The sequence below is a fragment of the Hemiscyllium ocellatum genome, chromosome 12, assembly GCF_020745735.1.
Source record: "Hemiscyllium ocellatum isolate sHemOce1 chromosome 12, sHemOce1.pat.X.cur, whole genome shotgun sequence".
NCBI classification, from domain to species: Eukaryota; Metazoa; Chordata; class Chondrichthyes; order Orectolobiformes; family Hemiscylliidae; genus Hemiscyllium; species Hemiscyllium ocellatum.
The window spans coordinates 83,956,765-83,975,994 of record NC_083412.1 but is presented as its reverse complement, the minus strand read 5'-3'; the positions used below and the strand labels follow the sequence as shown (position 1 = coordinate 83,975,994).

At 41.6% G+C, this 19,230-nt stretch overlaps 1 protein-coding gene across 2 annotated transcripts in view; it reads left to right on the top strand.

Annotated features, from left to right (window-relative positions):
• The window catches only part of ttc3 (tetratricopeptide repeat domain 3), a 121,932-nt gene that overhangs the window by 28,537 nt on the left and 74,165 nt on the right, over nt 1-19,230 (top strand). For both annotated transcript variants that reach the window (XM_060833812.1, XM_060833813.1), the window contains 7 exons: nt 11-64; nt 2,011-2,140; nt 5,349-5,419; nt 7,913-8,007; nt 10,629-10,691; nt 13,761-13,815; nt 16,281-16,440. In XM_060833812.1, coding sequence (XP_060689795.1) covers nt 11-64; nt 2,011-2,140; nt 5,349-5,419; nt 7,913-8,007; nt 10,629-10,691; nt 13,761-13,815; nt 16,281-16,440 — 628 coding nt within the window. The remainder of the gene's footprint in view (nt 1-10; nt 65-2,010; nt 2,141-5,348; nt 5,420-7,912; nt 8,008-10,628; nt 10,692-13,760; nt 13,816-16,280; nt 16,441-19,230) is intronic.

Genomic DNA, 19,230 nt, shown 5'->3' with positions numbered 1-19,230 from the left:
TCTTTTGCAGTGTTCTACAACATTTCTGTCCTGTTTATTAGATTTATGGAATGAAGTAGATAAGGTGAGTAAAGCATGTAGATAATTGACTTCATGGAGCAATTAATAACTTACATTTAGTTATTTGTAAAGAATGTAAATCAAGTTACTATTCTGCAGCAGGATTTAGGTCAAATAATGTAAAGAAATAGAACCTTTATTGGATGAATTTTTGACCAATCTTCAGTCTTGGGGTCTAAAATGTAATTTTAATGAATGTGCAGATGTAAAATATTTGCGAAGAGAATTGAGACAGTAAGCTTCCCTGTCTTTGTGCATTTGTGTGTAATTTATAAATTGGTATCTACGAAATAGCCCCAGTGGTAATGATTCTGGAACTTTTGTAGAATAAAAGGCACCCAGCAAAGTGCCAACCAGTCCTGTGTCTGACACATTTTGCTTTCCATTGGCAAACTCCTCAGCAGAATTAATAGGAAGCATGGCAAATCAATTGGTGAGGTTTCAATACTGCAATATCTGCTTCTGAGATGGTAAACTTCAGTCTTTTGAAGTGAGCTGGCTCTATGTTCAGTCAGTTCTTCTTCCTTGTTCGCAGTCCTTCAAATGTTGGAAATTCAATGCAGCAATATTATTTGCTCTAACAGTAACATTAAATATGCTTGAAGAACATGTTATTGCTCATGTTCAGGATGGCTTATGCCACACATACAGCTGGTTTGGTTATTTCATGGAATAAAGGTTCTGGCGTGGTCTGTCATAAGACCTTGCCTGTGACTAGAGTTGAAAAATGCAATGCTGGAAAAACACAGCAGGCCAGGCAGCATCCGAGGAGCAGGAGAATCGACGTTTCGGGCATAAGCCCTTCTTCAGGAATGAGGCTGGTGTGCCAAGCGGGCTGAGATAAGCTTGTAGAGGGAGGAGAAGAGCATCTGCAGTCCTCACTTTCTCCTAGTTGATCTTAACCTACTGCGAACCCTCTTGCAAGGATGCCCACTTGAAGAAGCTCTCCTCCTCCCTCTACAAGGTTATCTCAGCCCGCTTGGCACACCAGCCTCATTCCTGAAGAAGGACTTGTGCCCGAAACGTCAATTCTCCAGCTTCTCGGATGCTGCCTGGCCTGCTGTGTTTTTCCAGCAGCATATTTTTCAACTCTGGTCCCCAGCATCTGCAGTCCTCACTTTCTCCTTGCCCGTGACTATGCCATATAATACCTGAAAGACCCTCATGGATCACTGCTGACTCAACCTGTACTGGCTATTTTCACGCATCCAGAAGGGATATAATCACAATCAGAAACCAGCCTTTTTGAGGATGCTCCCTGCCTCTGATGATCTTTCTCCCCCATATCCACCTCTCGCAGAAATTCTGCTGGACAGAGCAGATATCCTGTTTCCAAAAGCTATGGACAATCAAAGGCTTACCCCTGTCCAGTATCAGTGGGATATAGGGAGCAGTGGACAACAGTCAGTATTGCTTTGTGGCGTACGTGATGTGGGCTGACACTGAAGGCTGTGAAAAAGATGAGTTGTGCAGGGTCATTCAAGGCCCTAATGAAGAGCAGGAAGAGAGCACAATGTGGAGGGACCACCATTATTAGATTCTCGGCCTACCCAGCAGGGAGGTTTTCCTGGCATGGTGTGGCACCTACCGTTTTTCAACTACCTTTAAATTCCTACCGAAGGGCTTCCATTTGAGCTCTAAAAGGAATGTTACCCTCGAGCCTTCTTGCCCTGGGGTAAATAAAAGGGAGGCGGGAAAGCAGCAGAATTCTCACCGCATACCTCCTTGCTCAATCAGACAGCATTGTGTGTGGAAAGGAGAGGCAGTCGGGGTAAAGTTATTAACTTTACCGTTAACTCTGACACTCAACAGATTCTGCTGAGTATTTCCAGCATTTTCTATTTTTATGACACTAATTATTGTTTAATTTCACACCATTTGTTTGCCTGATGCTGAAGATGGGCAGAAAAAATGTAGTTTCTGCATCTCCTTTTCATTTCCTTTACACAGAATAATTATGACCTCAATGAGGTCATTGAAATGATCGAAAACACAGGAGAATTTAATACTCTGCGTGCGGAAGTGAACTCTGGAACCAAACGATCACGGATGTCAGCTGTTGCGATCATCTGCTTTCAATGTAAGTGGTCTGAGAACAGTAGAACGCGAAAGGAGATTACCCATGGGGGTCTCAGCATGCAAATACTTAAGCTGAAAGCCAATGTATCGATTGATGGGTTGGCGATTGCTTTGTGGTATTGTGACTGGGCAAGAAATCCAAAGACCCAGGTAATATACAGGGGATCTGGGTTGGAATCCACCTGTCACAGATGGTTGTATTTGAAATAAAAGTCTAATGATGACGTTTGTCACAAAAATCTAATGTCTTGGCTTTAGTAACGCCAACCTGAAGTCTGGGCAGTTGCCATCTGAAATGGTGGTTGTATGAGCATCTAGAAAGGAAAATAAGGAATAAATTAGGTGGACCACCTGGCATCAACTAAGGCACTGGAAGTGACGATGGCAAATGCAGCCTTGTCAACCGTATGAAGTTTTCCTTACTAACATATGGAGGCTAGTGCCAAAATTGGGAAAACTGTCTGACAACAAGCTGACATAGTCATACCAACAGAATCAAACCTCACAACATCCCAGACAAAACCATCCTGGATCTGTCTTGTTCCGCCAGAGATAGATGCACAGTGGTATATATTCAGGTGGAAGCTGCCAAAGGCATCTTCAACATTGACTCTGGAAGTCATGAAATCTCATGGCATCAGTTCAAATATGGAAGAGGAAACCTCCTGCTGATTTTACCCCCTGCGTGTTATAATTTTCACAGCTTTCTGGCTTTCACAGAACAAATGGATACCAGAAAAATGTGCTTCATTACACCTAATCACTGATATGTTGCTATGTTTCAAGTCCTGTGCAAATGCTATAATACTTCCTTCATCCTGATTATGATAAAAAAAGTTGGAAGATTAATCGGATTAGGTATTCCAGGCCTCCGCAAGGTTTGTTTTTGGCGGAAAGTGGGAAGGGGAGATGTAAAATAGCCCAGCTCACAAGCTTCCACTCACTCCAAGCTATCCCCTGAAATATCTTCTCTTTAGCTATTTCATGAAAAGAATAAATCAAGTTGATCAGAAATAATTTATTTTTTATAAATCTGAGCTAGGTTTCCTTGTTTACTTCATGCTTTTCCAATTGAAATGTTATTTTATCACTGACCAAATTTCTGATAAATTGCTTCCCAGTGCTGTTATACTAACTGATCTCGAGCTTCCTGGTTCATACTTTCCCATTTCTTGAATTATTATATTTGAGTACCATTAACAAACTTGTGATTCGCTGGCTCTGCACATGCATAAAGACCATAAAGTACAGGAGCAGAATTAGGCCATATTGCCCATTGAGTCAGCTCCACCATTTGATCATAGCTGATGTACCTCAACCCCATTCTCCTGTTCTCTCCCCATAACCCTTGACCAACTACTAATTAAGGACCTGCTGAGCAATGTAACATGTTTTCTATCCAGACCAGATGAGCCACCAGCTTTCAATATTGCTTGTCTTTTTTTTTGATTGTGTACTAACTTGTTCATACCTTCCCTTATCTCTAAGTGTTACACTCAGAGCATGTATCTCCTTTTGCAGCAATGCAATGTCATGATGTTGTACTTCTGGCATGTCATAGAGATGTACAGCACGGAAACTGATCCTTTGGTCCAACCCATCCATGCTGACCAGATATCCCAACCTAATCTAATCCCACCTGCCAGCACCCAGCCCATATCCCTCCAAACCATTCCTATTCATGTACCCATCCAGATGCCTTTTAAATGTTGCAATTGTACTAGCCTCCACCACTTCCTCTGGCAGCCCATTCTCCACACACACCACTCTCTATGTGAAAAAGTTGCCCCTTAGGTTACTTTTATATCTTTCCCCTCTCACCCTAAACCTATGCCCTTTAGTTCTGGAGTCCCTCAGCCCAGGGAAAAGACCTTGTCTATTTAAACTATCCATGCTTCTGATGATTTTATAAACCTCTATAAGGTCACCCCTTAGCCTCCGACTCTCCAGGGAAAACAGCCCCAGCTCACTCAACCTCTCCCTGTAGCTCAAATCCTCCAACCCTGGCAGCACCCTTCCTTTGCTGATACATGAAGGTTTCTTTTGCATCCTTTCTCTTTCCATAGCTAACCTTTCCACCTGATACATCTGCTCTCTGTTCTGGCATTTTTCTGTTGACTTCTCAATTTCTCCTCCTGCTAACTCTGTGCCCTCAGTGGCTTTCTGTTGTTGGTTTTCTTGCCTTTATGTGTTGCCCTCTCACATTATTTATTCTCCAGCGGCCTCTCTCCTCTCCATTCTAATTCTATTTTGGAAATGTTCCCATGTCTGTTGTGATATGCATCATTGTATGAGTTGGCAGCAAAAGATACATCAGCTTTATAACAGCTAGTGGCTACTTTTCAGTATTATTGCAAAGCAGTTTCGTTCATAAATGTACCTTCTCACCCCAGCCCACCTAATGAGGTAACGACCTGACCACTGTTGTATGTCTGCTCCAGCTGAAATTAGGAATTTGCTATGGGTCAAGTATTGAGGAGAATTTCTGCTCCAGTGTAAGTCTTTGAAAACAATCTGTGACTTTAGAAGTTTGAGTTCCTGCATTTGTCTCCAATTTTCTGTGCCTTTTCTCATCCTTTATTGAAAGTTTCAATTCTTGGAGGACATATATGATTAGATTAGATTCCTTACAGTGTCGAAACAGGCCATTCGGCCCAACCCGTCCACACTGATCCATTTCCCTCTGACTAATGTACTTAACACTATGGGCAATTTAGCATGGCCAATTCACATTACCTGCACATCTTTGGACTGTGGGAGGAAACTGGAGTACCTGGAGGAAACCCACAGGGAAAATGTGCAAACTCTGCACAGAGTCACCTCAATTGAACCTGGGACCATGGTACTGTGAGGCAGCAGTGCTAACCACTGAGCCACCGTGCCGCCTGTTAAGTCTGCTCTCACATCTTGCCTTTATGGCTGCTTAACTGTGAGCGTATCTAGCAAATATTTCATGTAGGAGGGACTGGAACTGAATGCAGACCTGCTTGTCTAAAATTGTGTTTTAATAGAGGGAAAATGAATAGTGGCAAGCTATCCCTACTGTCCAGTCTGCAAAATGAACCCTGTCAACATTGACTCCAAACCAAATTTGGGATCTTAAGGTTTGCAGATGTTATTTGTTTGTTACTAATTGATCTGTCATAAATCAAAAGTTTATGCAAATTGTGAAGGAACTATGTTTATTTTCAACACTTTTTTTCTTGCAGATGCATATATTGTAAAGATGGTCTTAGGTGGTGAAAATATTCTTAATTTAGTGCCAAAAGGAGATCATCAGGTAAGTAGAACGAGAGAAAAGAACTCAGTTACGGGATTGTATGCAGCTGCAAATTGAAGTAAAGAATTTACAGCTGAAATATGTTTGAATGTTTCCTTCCAATATTAATGTTACCTGACATTTTCTTGACCATTGCTGTGAAGGCTGATATGCATTTTCATCAAAATACTTTATGTTGGGATTAGGTCAGTTGTTCCATGTTGCATGGGGAATAAAAACTGTACCTATCAAACTGCTTAAAGTAATAAATATTTTTCATTGTACAATTAGCGGGTTGTAGGAATAAATTTTTGTTAGCCAAAATGATTAAAGGCTTATGAGCAAAATTATTAAGGGATACTTGGCAAAGCATAGGTATAGAACTAAATTACATATAAACCATAATCCTGTTGAGTGGTAGAACACACTGGAGAGGGAAAATGGCCTTCTGCTGAAATAATGATTTGTGGGAGGTTACAAAGCAAAGTAAATCTCTTATGAAGAGATTTAAATAGTGTATAGAGTTTTAGTCCTATAGTCACGCTAGTGTGTAGCCATTAAATGTCATAAAGTGATTTTTTGGGACAGTTTCTTTTATCTCCTATCACATGGTACTCTTTGAAGTAGAGTAGCAGTGTTATCTTGGTGTCAGAAGCCTGTCAATAAGGTTCCACATAAGAGCTTAGCATGGGGATTAGAGGTTGTGCACTGAAATGAGAACTGGTTGGCAGACAGCAACCAAAAAGTCGGAATAAACAGGTCTTTTTCTAAGTGGAAGGCAATGACTAGTGTGATATTATCGGGATCAGTGCTTGGAGCCCAACTATTTACAATATTTGTTCATTATTTAGATGAGGAAACTACATATAATATCTCCAAGATCACAAATGAGACAAAGCTAGTTGTGAAGGTATGCTGTTAGGAGAACGTATAGACGATTCTGTGCAATTTGGACAATAAGTAAGCAAGCAAATACACAGCACATGCAGTATTATGTGAATAAATGTGAGGATATCCATTTTGGCTGAAAAAACAGGAAGGTAAGTTATTTTCTGAATAGAGTACGATTTTGAAAAGGTGAGCTGCAACAAGATCTCAGTCTCGTTGTACACCAGTATCTGAAAGTAAGCATGCAGTGCAGCAGATGATGAAGAAGGCAAGTGGTTTATTGGCCTTCATCGCAGGAGGATTTGAGTAAAGAAGCAGGGATGTCTTGCTGCAACTTAATAGGCAATTGGTAAGATCACACCTGGAGTATTGTGTGCTATTATGGTCTCCTTATCTGAGGAAGGATGTTCTGGCTATTGAGGGAATTGCAAAGAAGATTTTCTAAACTGATGCCTGGCATGGCAGGGAGAGACTGGATTGGTTACAACTATATTTGCAGGAGTCTAGAAGAAGGAAGGGGGACCTCGTAGAAACTTGTACAGTTCTAACCGGATTATGCAGAATAGATGCAGGAAAGATATCTCAATGATCAGGAAGTCAGAACCAGGGGTCACACTCAAAAGGACAAGTCCAAAGGATAAAGGGTAAACCTTTTTGGATAGAAGTAAGGAGAAATTTCTTCATCCAAACAGTGGTGAGCTTGTGGAATTCTCTGCCACAGGAGGCCAAAATATTGAAAAATTTCAAAAAATATCCAGATATATTTCTTGGGGCTAAAGGGATCGAGGGGTGTGGGGAGAAAGTGGAAACAGGGCTACTGGGGTGGATGATCAGCCATAATCAAATAGAATACAGGAGCAGGTCCGAATGGCTGAATAGTCTAATCCTGCTATGTTTCTATCTCCAGCCCAAAATTTACCTTCTCAACAGTATCTCAAATACAAATTACTTCGTCATTATCGCATTGATTTCATGTGAGTTTTCTATGGACAAACTGGGTGTCACAATTCCTATATTATTGCTGTGACTTCTCTTCCAAAGATCTTAATTGGTTGTAAAGTGCTTGGGAAGTTTGAAGATACTGTAAAGACTAACTTTTTTTATTCTTATTTGGGAAAGGTGTATATAGACTTTGGAGTTTTGCTCAAGGGGATTAATAAGTGAGCAAAGTTCAAAGTTACAAATCCCTTTCCTGCAACTTGTGTTGACAATTTTCTTAAAATGCATCCTGTTTTATATGTAATCCTATATAAAAAATATTGGGGTAAGTGTAAAATGCCTTTCATAAGGAAAAGAAAAAACAAAATACACTGATTATTTGATGGATTACTATCCATTTCCAATATTTATCAAACTTATTTTCCTGAAGAAATGGGCAGGAACTTATGAAAAATTTGACTGAGATGCAATTCTAGATTTCCCATATTTGTAACATTTAGAGCTGCTGGTAATACATTAAATATTGCATTTCTATTGCAATCTTCAGATAACCACTGATCTAGTGCTCTGATTTATGTATGTAAGGGATATGCTTGTGATTTTGTAGGAATTTATATATTTGTAGCAAAAACAGTACTTGAGACTGTAACATATTTTAGAATTTAAATTCTCGTTTTATCATTTCAGAAAAGTGAAGAATATAAAAAAAAAGGCAATGAAGAATTTAAAAATGAAAACTATGAAGCTGCAGTAAGCTGGTACTCCAAGGCAATTGATTTAAGGTATTTGAATGAATATGGAACATTGCATATTTGATTGTACAGACTGATATTTGTATTAGATGCTTTTTGTAGGCAGTCTTGTTTTGTGTTCTAAATCATTGAATAAAAGCCTTTTTTAAATTAGTGATGGGGAAGATCTTAAACCTTACAATTTTGAAAATGTAAAGCTTTGACTATTCAATTATAAGAACATGAGCCTAAGTTCATCTAAATTCTGTCACTGTTTTAATTTGTTCCATTGGCTGATACAAGGGATTAATTACTATGTAATATTTTTTTGAAAAAATTGATAAACCTAATCCTTGCGCAACATCTAAGATACTAAGTTAGTCCACCCCTATGTGCAGCAAGACTGAGAAACATTCCAGCCTTGGACTGATAACTGGCAAGTATTACTCATGCCATGGAAATGCTAGACAATAACTATCTCCAACAAGAGACAATCTAATGGCACTATCATTGGTAAATCCCCCATTACCAACATTCTGATGGTTTCTATTGACCAGAAACTGAACTGGACTAGTTTTTTTAATACTGAGGCCACAAGAACAGGCCAGAGGGTAGGAATTCTACAGAAAGTGACTTGCTTCCTATCTCCTTATTCACCCTCTAAAAGAGTGTGATGCAATGTTTTCTTCTTCACTCAAGAATCTCTATATCATGCAAGACAACTGGATGGATATATGAATAGGAAGGGTTTAGTGGAATATGCACCAAGTGCTGGCAGATGGGACTAGCTTAGGTTAGGATATGTGGTCGGCATGGACGAGTTGGACTGAAGGGTCTGTTTCCATGCTGTACATCACTGTGACTGTAACAAGAGAAATTGGTCACCTACCACATACAATATTTATTGCCTTCATCACTGATCATGGTAGCTGCAGGGTGTGCCACCTACAAGGTGTACTGCTGTAACTCAACAATGCTCCTCCATCAGTACCTACCAAATGTGTGACCTGAACCGTTTCGGAGAACATGGGCAGAAGATGCACAGGATCCCCTCACCTGCATGATTTCCCTCAAGCTGCATATCATCCTGACTTGGAAATAGATTGTCATGCCATCAATATTCTGGAACTCCCTCCCTAACAGTACTTTAACTTTACTCATAATACACCTCAAGGACTGCAGTGGTTTAAGAAGGCATCTCACTCCTGTCTTTTCCAGACTAATTGGGAATGGGTAACACACGCCCATTAGTGATGCCATCATCCCATGAATGACTCAAAAACTGCTTTCACCAGAGGGTCACACAATTTCTGTCTCACAGGAGTTAAGTGCTTCCAGTTCAGCAAACTTTGCAGTCGAGTGTGTGTTGCTGGAAAAGCACAGCAGGTCAGGCAGCATCCGAGGAGCAGGAGAATCAACGTTTTAGGCGAAAGCCCTTCATCAGGAATGAGGCTGGGAGCCTCAGGGGTGGAGAGATGAATGGGAGGCGGTGGGGCTCGGGAGAATTTAGCTAAGAGTGCATGGATGGATGGAAGTGGGTAAAAGTTATAAGTCAGAGAGGATAGGTGGGAAGAAAGATTGATAGGTGGGACAGGTCACGACAGTGCTGAGCTGGAAAGTTGGAACTGGGGTAAGGTGGGGGGGGGGGGGGGAAGGGAAATGAGGAAACAGGTGAAGTCCACATTGATGCCCAAGGGTTGAAGGGTCCTGAGGTGGAAGATAAGACATTCTTCCTCCAGGTGGTGAGGTAGTGGTGATGGAGGAGGCCCAAGACCTGTGTATCCTCGACAGAGTGGGAGCGCGAGTTGAAGTGTTTGGCTACAGGGTGGTGGGGTTGATTCGTGCGGGTGTCCTGGCACCTTCCCCTACCACCGCAAAAATTGCAAAACCTGTGCCCACACCTCCCCCCACCTCATTTCCGTCCAAGGCCTTAATGGAGCCTTCCACATCCATCAAAGTTTCACCTGCACTTCCACACATGTCCTTTATTGTATCTGTAGCTCCCGATGTGGTCTCCTTTACATTGGGTAGACTGGACGCCTTCTTGCAGAGCACTTTAGAGAACCTCTCCGGGACACCCACACCAATCAACTCCATCACCCCATGGCCAAATATTTCAATTCCAGCTCCCAGTCTGCCGAGAACATGCAGGTCCTGGGCCTCCTCCATCGCCACTCCCTCACCAACCGACGCCTGGAGAAAGAATGCCTTATCTTCCACCTCAGGATCCTTCAACCCCAAGGCAACAATGTGGACTTCACCAGTTTTCTCACTTCCCCTCCCCCAACCTTACCCCAGTTCCAACCTTCCTTATGACCTGTCCCACCTGTCAATCTTCCTTCCCACCTATCCGTTCCACCCTCCTCCAACCTATCACCTTTACCCCTTCATCCATCCACCTAGTGCATTCTCAGCTACCTTCTCCCCAGCCCCACCCCCTCCCATTTATCTCTCCACTGCGGAGGCTCCCAGCCTCAATCCTGATGAAGGGCTGTGGCCTGAAACTTTGATTCTCCTGCCCCTCGTATGCTGCCTGACCTTCTGTGCTTTTCCAGCAACACACTCTTCACTCTGATCTCCAGCATCTGCAGACCTCATTTTCTCTCATCAAAACTTGCAGCCAATATTAAGTTTATGGATTATTGATTCCATTAATTTTCAATCTCTTTCAGGCCTGATAATCAAATTCTGTATGGAAATCGAGCGCTCTGCTTTTCACGAATTGAAAATTACGGGTAAGTTTTCTAATAATTATGTAATTACAACTAGTTAAGTATTCTGGTGCTCATTGATGTATGCATTGTTGACACACGACTGTTCAGCAAAGATATTTAACCCTTGTATTTCTTATTGTTGGGTTCAGGAAAGTGTCCCCAGAATATTTGCCTGAATATTTAGATTATTAGCCTAGTGACATTACCATTATGCCATCCTCTCCCCAGTAAGGGATATTGTTCTGCTTTATCCTAAAGAAAGATGTGCATTTATGTAACAATTTGCACAGCCACAGGAAGACTCAAAATGTTTTACAACCAGTATAATACCTTTGAAACATAGTCAGAGGCATACTACATGAAAGCAGACCCTTTAGCTCAACTCGTCATGGTGATCTGGTTACTGAAATCCACTTAGTCCCATTTCCTGCACTTGGTCCAAATCCCCCTCAACCTTTCCGATCCATGCAACTGTCCAAATAATTTTTACATGTTGTAATTGTATTCTCCCCTACCTCTTCCTCTGGCAGCTCATTCCATATATGCACCACCATGTATATTAAAAAGTTGCCCCTCAAGTCCCATTTAAATCTTTCCCCTCTCACCTTAAACCTAAGCCCTTTAGTTTTGTACTCCTCTGCCCTCAGTAAAAGACCTTGGCTATTAATCTATGTCCCTCCTGATTTTATAAACTTTGGTAAGGTCACCCCTCAGCCTCCTATGCTCTGATGAAGAAAGGCCCAGCTTATCTAGCCTATCCTTATAACTCAAACCCTCCAGTCTCAGTAACGTCCATGTAAACCTTTTTTTACACCCTTTCCAGTTTAATAATATCCTTCCTGCTGCAGGGAGACCAGCATTGTATGCAGTACTTTAAGTGCGCCCTCACCAATATCTTGTGCAGCCATAACATGAGATCCCTACTCCTGTAGTAAAAAGTGAGGTCTGCAGATGCTGGAGATCAGAGCTGAAAATGTGTTGCTGGTTAAAGCACAGCAGGTCAGGCAGCATCCAAGGAATAGGAAATTCGACGTTTCGGGCCAGAGCCCTTCATCAGGAATCATGATGAAGGGCTCTGGCCCGAAACGTCGAATTTCCTGTTCCTTGGATGCTGCCTGACCTGCTGTGCTTTAACCAGCAACACATTTTCAGATCCTAACTCCTGTACTCAGTGCTCCAACCGATGAAGCCAAATGTGCCAACACCACCTTCACCACCCTGTCTACCTGTGATGCCACTTTCAAGAAACTATTTACCTGCCCCTGGATCTTTTATTCGATAATAGTCCCCAGGGCCGTACCATTAACTGTGCAAGTCCTAACCTGGTTTGTCTTAACAAAATGCAACATCCATTCCTCAGCCCACTAGCCTTGTTGATCAAGCTCCTGTTGTACTCTTAGATAACCTTCACTGTCCATTAAATCACCAACTTTGGTGTCATCTGCAAATGTACTAACCATGCCTCCTATATTCTCATCCAGATTGTTCATATGAATGATGAACTGCAGTGGACCCAGTACTAATCCTTGCGGCACAGCAACAATCTTTTACCACCGCCCTCTGTCTCCTACCTTCAAGCCAATTTTGTATCCAATTGGGTAACTCTCTCCCTGGATCCCATGTGATCTAAACTTACTAATGACTCTGCAGTGTGGAATTTTGTCGAAGGCATTGCCAAAGTCCGTGTAGGCAACATCTACTGCTCTGCCTTCATCTATTTTCTTGCTCACCTCTCCAAAAAACAACTCAAGTTTGTGAGACATGATTTTCCATGCATAAAGCAATGCTAACTAATCACTGTCATGATGGAATCGCAGCAGAAGAATATCATTTTGTAAATCCAGCAATAAGCTCTCTTTACCTTTAATGAATTTTGCAAATATCTGGAAAATTCTCTCTTTTAACGTTCTGGAATCTTTCCGGCTCCAAGCAAACTTGTTGGTGCTTCTTCACCTGAGAGGCTAGCACATTTATCTAGTAGTTAGTTGTGTAGGTCAATCAGAACGCTCCAAATTCTACACTCACTCCGAGACTTTAGTTGATTTGAACTGAAGCAATTGTAGGGATAAACTTCTATTTCAACACATTTGGGTTCTGGAAAGGGGACCTATTTCCTGGTTCAGGTTACCCAGCAATCCTTGTTGGAAGTAGGTTAGGATTTTCACTGCATTTTGCAATACAATCAATCCAGTCAATCCTTTGCTGCCACTGGTGTTTTTTCATGTGATAACTATTCACTCCTTTGCAGTTTAAATTCCATTGGAACACAATCCTCCCTCTAACTTTTTGTTTAAGCTTTCCTACATTTTTGGTAGGTGAGCTGCTGAAATATGTTGTTTTGTAGTTTAAGCTGTAAAGCATTCTTGCATTTCAGCAGAGGGGAAATATGTACAGCAAGTAGATGTTCTGTTTGGGAGGCCAGTTATTGTAAAGAACTTTTTAAACTGAGTATACTCTTCAGAGAAATGACTGAAGACAAACTCTTGAGCATTCCTTCGGGAAGTTGCCTAGTTTTGGTTCACTTATTCAGTAATCTCAGGTATGCTTCACATAAATTACAAAGAATTAATTTGGAGTTCAGTAATACTTTAAATATATTTTTCCCAGTCAAAGCCATAGAGAAGGGTTTCTACTCAAACCCAGCACTTTTTGTAATAAGGGATCAGCACATACTTAGTGCAATGTGAGCCTTGACTTGTTTGAAAATATTAGAAGCTGTGTTTTGTTAGATTTGTCCTGGGGGAAAGAGTAACCAGAAAGTTATCAACCAAGTTTTGAGTTAGTCATGAATACATATTAAAACCTGTTCTTCTCACCAGATCACTTAACATGCAACAGGGGAATGATTAAGTATGGGCCAATAGCACATTTGTATTGCGTCAAACCCATTGTACTTGTTTTATTCCCCACCTTCTCCTGAAGGTGTTGACATTTTGCTGAGAACCGGTTCCAGCAGCAACCTGCCAGTATCCAATGTCTTTAACTTCATTTGTTGCACTGTTAATTATTACCAGAAAAAAATGCTTTAAATTGGTAATTTGTTTACTAGTGGAAAGAGATGTTTGATCATATTCTTATTTTCCTTTACAGGAAAGCACTTGGTGATGGAAAACGAGCCATTGTATTGAAACCTAATTGGCCCAAGGTTAGTTTATTTTCCATTTATATTTCTCTCCAGACTGTGTCTCCACTGTCATGTGTTATCATTATAGCCCTGACAGTGTGATTTTCAAATTTCTTACTGACTGTATGGAGTTTGCACATTCTCCCCGTGTCTGCGTGGGTTTCCTCCGGGTGCTCCAGTTTCCTCCCACAGTCCAAAGATGTGCAGGTCAGGTGAATTGGCCATGCTAAATTGCCCATATTGTTAGGTGAAGGGGTAAATGTAGGGGAATGGGTGGGTTGCGCTTGTTGGGCCGAAGGGCTTGTTTCCACACTAAGTAATCTAATCTAATAACACATTGAGGGCAAACTTATATTGCAACAAAATGCTTAGTAATATTCCTGGAATCAGCTTGTAACCCATATTAAAAGAAATGCAAATTGTGATGACATTTACATTCAGACCTTATATGATAAGGATGGTTTGAATAGAATACATGTTTAAGAGATCTAATTTTAAGGATATACAGTACTATGACTCATACAATAGTTGCTAATGATTTATGGCTTGTAGGATAATTCTTTTGTTTCCTGTGCTTGTAATATGATAAAGCTCATCTTAATATTGCTAATGTCCATAATTCTTTTCAGGTTTAGAATTTGAATTATTTGAACCATTAATATTAATGGTTAAAAGCCAAGGTAGACGATTTATTTTTTAAAAAACTCATGAAATGTGAAACTGACATCGCTCACTTACAGCCAAGCTACTGTTGACAAATATGGTGCTGTCATATTCTCGTGTAAAAAATTAGGTCTGCAGATGCTGGAGATCACAGCTGAAAATGTGTTGCTGGTTAAAGCACAGCAGGTTAGGCAGCATCCAAGGAAGAGGAAATTCGACATTTCGGGCATAAGCCCTTCATCAGGAATGAAGAATTCCTGATGAAGGGCTTATGCCCAAAACGTCGAATTTCCTATTCCTTGGATGCTGCCTGATTTGCTGTGCTTTAACTAGCAACACATTTTCAGCTGCTGTCATATTCTCACATTGCCTCTCTCCAATTGATTTCATTTCATTTCTGGTTTGTTTCATTTATTTCATTTTCTGGATATGATGTCTATTTCAGAAAATATAACTGCCCTTAGAACAACTATAATAACCCTTCAGTTAACATACTCAGTGAAAATGGAAGATCTTGCTCTGTTTCTTTTGACTGGCTGACAAAAATCTCCTATACTTAAGTTTTCTTAACCCAGCACTGATATAGTGGAATAACAGGACAAAATATTTTTCTTAGGCATTAATGGGAGAGAGGCATTGTCAGTAACACCAGTAATTAATGCCAACCCTAATTGCCTTTGAGTAGTTGAGTGAACTGTTTTCTTGAATTGTTGCAGGGTCCAGAACTAGAGACGGTGAAAGGGGAAAGATTTTATAAGGACCTGACTGGTAACTTTTTAATGCAGAGGGTGGTGCGTGTATGGAATGAGCTGTCAGAGGTGCAGGTGAACACAATTACAACATTTGAAAGGCATATGAACAAGTATATGAATAGGAAGGGTTCTGAGGGAAATGGACCAAATTTTGGAAGGTGGAAATAGGTCAGATTGGGATGTCTGGTCGGTATGGATGAATTGGACCAGAGGGTCTGTTTCAATGCACTCTCAGTGCAGTTAAATTGGATATTCCAGAATTTTGATTGTGACAGTGAAGCAGGAGCAATTATACTGCTGAAGTCAGGATGGTGATGTTGCAGAATGGAATCTGTAGGTAACTGTTCTCCTCAGCCTGCTGCCATTGTTCTTTTAAGCAGTAGAGGTCACTGCTATGGGAGGTCTTATCAAATTAGCTTTGGCAAGTTGCTGTAGCATATCTAGACAATGAGTCAATTTGCAGCCATTGTCTGTCAGTGAATGGAATGAATATTTAAAACAACAAATGGGTTACTAATTCCAGATGATATCAAATTCTTTGTACTCACCAAGCAAATGGAGAATATTCCATCACAACCTCTGCCAACTTATTCCTTGTAATTTTTGGGGCAAGGGTGGGGGTGGGGTGGGTGAGTGGAGAGACGTGTGAGTTATTCATCACAGAATACCCACCTCTGATCTTTTCCAAGGTTTCTGGTTAGTGGTTGCTTCAGAATGTTGCTGGTGGGGATCCGGTATAATGGTAGTTCTGTTGAATATCAAGGGGAAATGTTTAGTTTCTCTTTTGTTGAAGGTGTACGTTACCTGGCGCTAAATGTGTGATGCAAATGCCATTTGCCTTTATCAGCAGTTGCCTAAGTGTCGGTGTGAACAGGCATGGACTGCTTCATATGTTTGTATACAAAGTGATAGTGAAAGGCATGTCACAGTTTTGGGGTTTAAATAAATGGCAAGTTGCTATGTTCATGCGAAAATAGCTGTTATACACCTTTTTTTCCCCTCCCCCGATATATCCTGTGAAAGCACTCTAGCTTCAAATTCTTACTTTGATTCTTAACTTTAATTTGTCAGGGTCATTATCGTCTGTGTGATGCCTTATTTTCGATCGGAGAGCACAAACGAGCCATCGATGCTAATGCTAAAGCTCAGGAATTATGCAAAGATGTTTCAGATGGAATTCGAGATTTAATTCAGCAGAAAGAAAAGTTCCTTAAAAAGCTGCAAGATGAAAGTAATAGCACTTCTATTTATATATATATATATATATACCTTTTAAATTTAAAAAAAGTTCCACATTTGGTCCATACTATATTTTGATGAAGACTGTCACTTTTTTGTTCTTTTTTAACACGTGCTTGATCAATGTTCACATTACTGAATGGTGATTATGTTGTAGTTCCTGTTAACCTATTCAGTGATATTCCAGAGTGTTTGGAAATTAATCAAGATGTGTATGTATTCTAAGTATTTAATTCAACAGAAACTCGTAGATTAAACTTAATTTTTATTGTCTTGGATGCAGAAATCTGAATGTTCCATAATTGCTTTTAGCTGTTTTAAACCATATGTCATGCTTGCATTCAACAAAGTCTACCTGTGTTTTGAGTGTCTCTTTTCTTAACAGATGTTAACAGCAATGCTGTTACACTTCATCTCATGGTAAAAACAATGACTGCAGATGCTGGAAACCAGATTCTGGATCAGTGGTGCTGGAAGAGCACATCAGTTCAGGCAGCATCCAACGAGCAGCAAAATCGACATTTCGGGCAAAAGCCCTTCATCAGGAATAAAGGCAGTGAGCTGGAAGCATGGAGAGATAAGCTAGAGGGGGGTGGGGTGGGGAGAGAGTAGCATAGAGTACAATGGGTGAGTGGGGGAGGAGAGGAAGGTGATAGGTCAGGGAGGAGAGGGCGGAGTGGATAGGTGGAAAAGAAGATAGGCAGGTTGGACCAGTCCGGACAAGTCATGGGGACAGTGCTGAGCTGGAAGTTTGAATCTAGGATGAGGTGGGGGAAGGGGAAATGAGGAAGCTGTTGAAGTCCACATTGATGCCCTGGGATTGAAGTGTTCCGAGGCAGAAGATGAGGCGTTCTTCCTCCAGGCATCTGGTGGTGAGGGAGTGGTGGTGAAGGAGGCTCAGGACCTCCATGTCCTCGGCGGGGTGGGGGGGGTGGGGAGTTGAAATGTTGGGCCACGGGGCAGTGTGGTTGATTGGTGCGGGTATCTCGGAGATGTTCCCTAAAGCGCTCTGCTAGGAGGCGCCCAGTCTCCCAAATGTAGAAGAGACCACATCGGGAGCAACGGATACAATAAATGATATTAGTGGATGTGCAGGTAAAACTTTGATAGATGTGGCAGGCTCCTTTAGGGCCTTGGATAGAGGTGAGGGAGGAGGTATGGGCACAGGTTTTACAGTTCCTGCGGTGGCAGGGGAAAGTGCCAGGATGAGAGGGTGGGTCGTAGGGGGGCATGGACCTGACCAGGTAGTCACGGAGGGAACGGTCTTTGCGGAAGGCGGAAAGGGGTGGGGAGGGAAATATATCCCTGGTGGTAGGGTCTTTTTGGAGGTGGCGGAAATGTCGGCGGATGATTTGGTTTATGCGAGGGTTGGTAGGGTGGAAACACTTCAACCCCAAGGCATCAATGTGGACTTCAACAGATTCCTCATTTCCCCTTCCCCCACCTCATCCTAGATTCAAACTTCCAGCTCAGCACTGTCACCATGACTTGTCCGGACTGGTCCAACCTGCCTATCTTCTTTTCCACCCATCCACTCCACCCTCACCTCCCTGACCTATCACCTTCCTCTCCTCCCCCACTCACCCATTGTACTCAATGCTACTCTCTCCCCACCCCACCCCCTTCTAGCTTATCTCTCCATGCTTCCAGCTCACTGTCTTTATTCCTGATGAAGGGCTTTTCCCAAAACGTCGATTTTGCTGCTCGTTGGATGCTGCCTGAACTGCTATGCTCTTCCAGCACCACTGATCCAGATATTTCATCTCATGTCTGACTGAATCAGGGTTACCGGGAGAAACATACCAGCCATGATAAAGTGGTAGAACAGTCTTCATGGGCTGAATGGCCTAATTCTGTTCCTTATTGTCTTACAAAATCACTCATCATACTTTTGGGATGCTTCGTATTTTACCGGTGCAGTATAACATTTTAAGAATTTTTCGTTCAGAAATGTGCATTTTCAGTAACATGTTTTCAATTTCCTATTTCAGTTGCTGGAGCTCTTGCTCTGTCTGACTTCCATTTGCTTTACAGAGTTTAAACATTCACATTTTGGATCATTATGCCCTACTTTAGTGTAAACGGAGTCATTGTAATGCTACTATTTTCACAAATATTGATCCATACACAGAGTGGTGAAGAAGGCATATGGGATCATAGAATGTGGAAAGAGGCCATTCGGCACATCAGGTCTGCATCAGCCATTTGAGGAATATCCTGCCCAGACCCTATCCCCATAACCCCACATTTCTCTTGGCTAATCTACCTAGCCTGTACATCCCTGGATATAACAGGGCAATTTATCATTACTTATCTATCTATGTAACCTGGGCATCTTTGAACTGTGGGAGGAAACTAGAGCACCCAGTGGAAACCCATGCAGACATGGGGAGTATGTGCAAACTCCACACAGACGGTCACCCAAGGTTAGAATCAAACCCAGGTCCCTGGCGCTATGTGGGAACAGTGCTAATGACTGAGCTACTGTGCTGCAATTAGGGATACTTGCATTCATTAGCTGGTGCTTAGAATATAGGAGCAAATAAGTCTTGTTACGACTTTATGAAACATTGGTTAGACAACAGAAGGAATACTGTATGCAGTTCTAGTTGCCTCACTATTGGAAGGATGTGATTGCACCAAAAAGGTGCAGAGGACAATCGCCAGAATGTTGTCTGGAAGGAAATGTTTTAGTTATGGGGAGAGACTGAATAGGCTGGGTTTATTTTCCTTGCAGCAGAAGCTGAGGGGAGATTGAATTGAGATATACAAGATTATGACA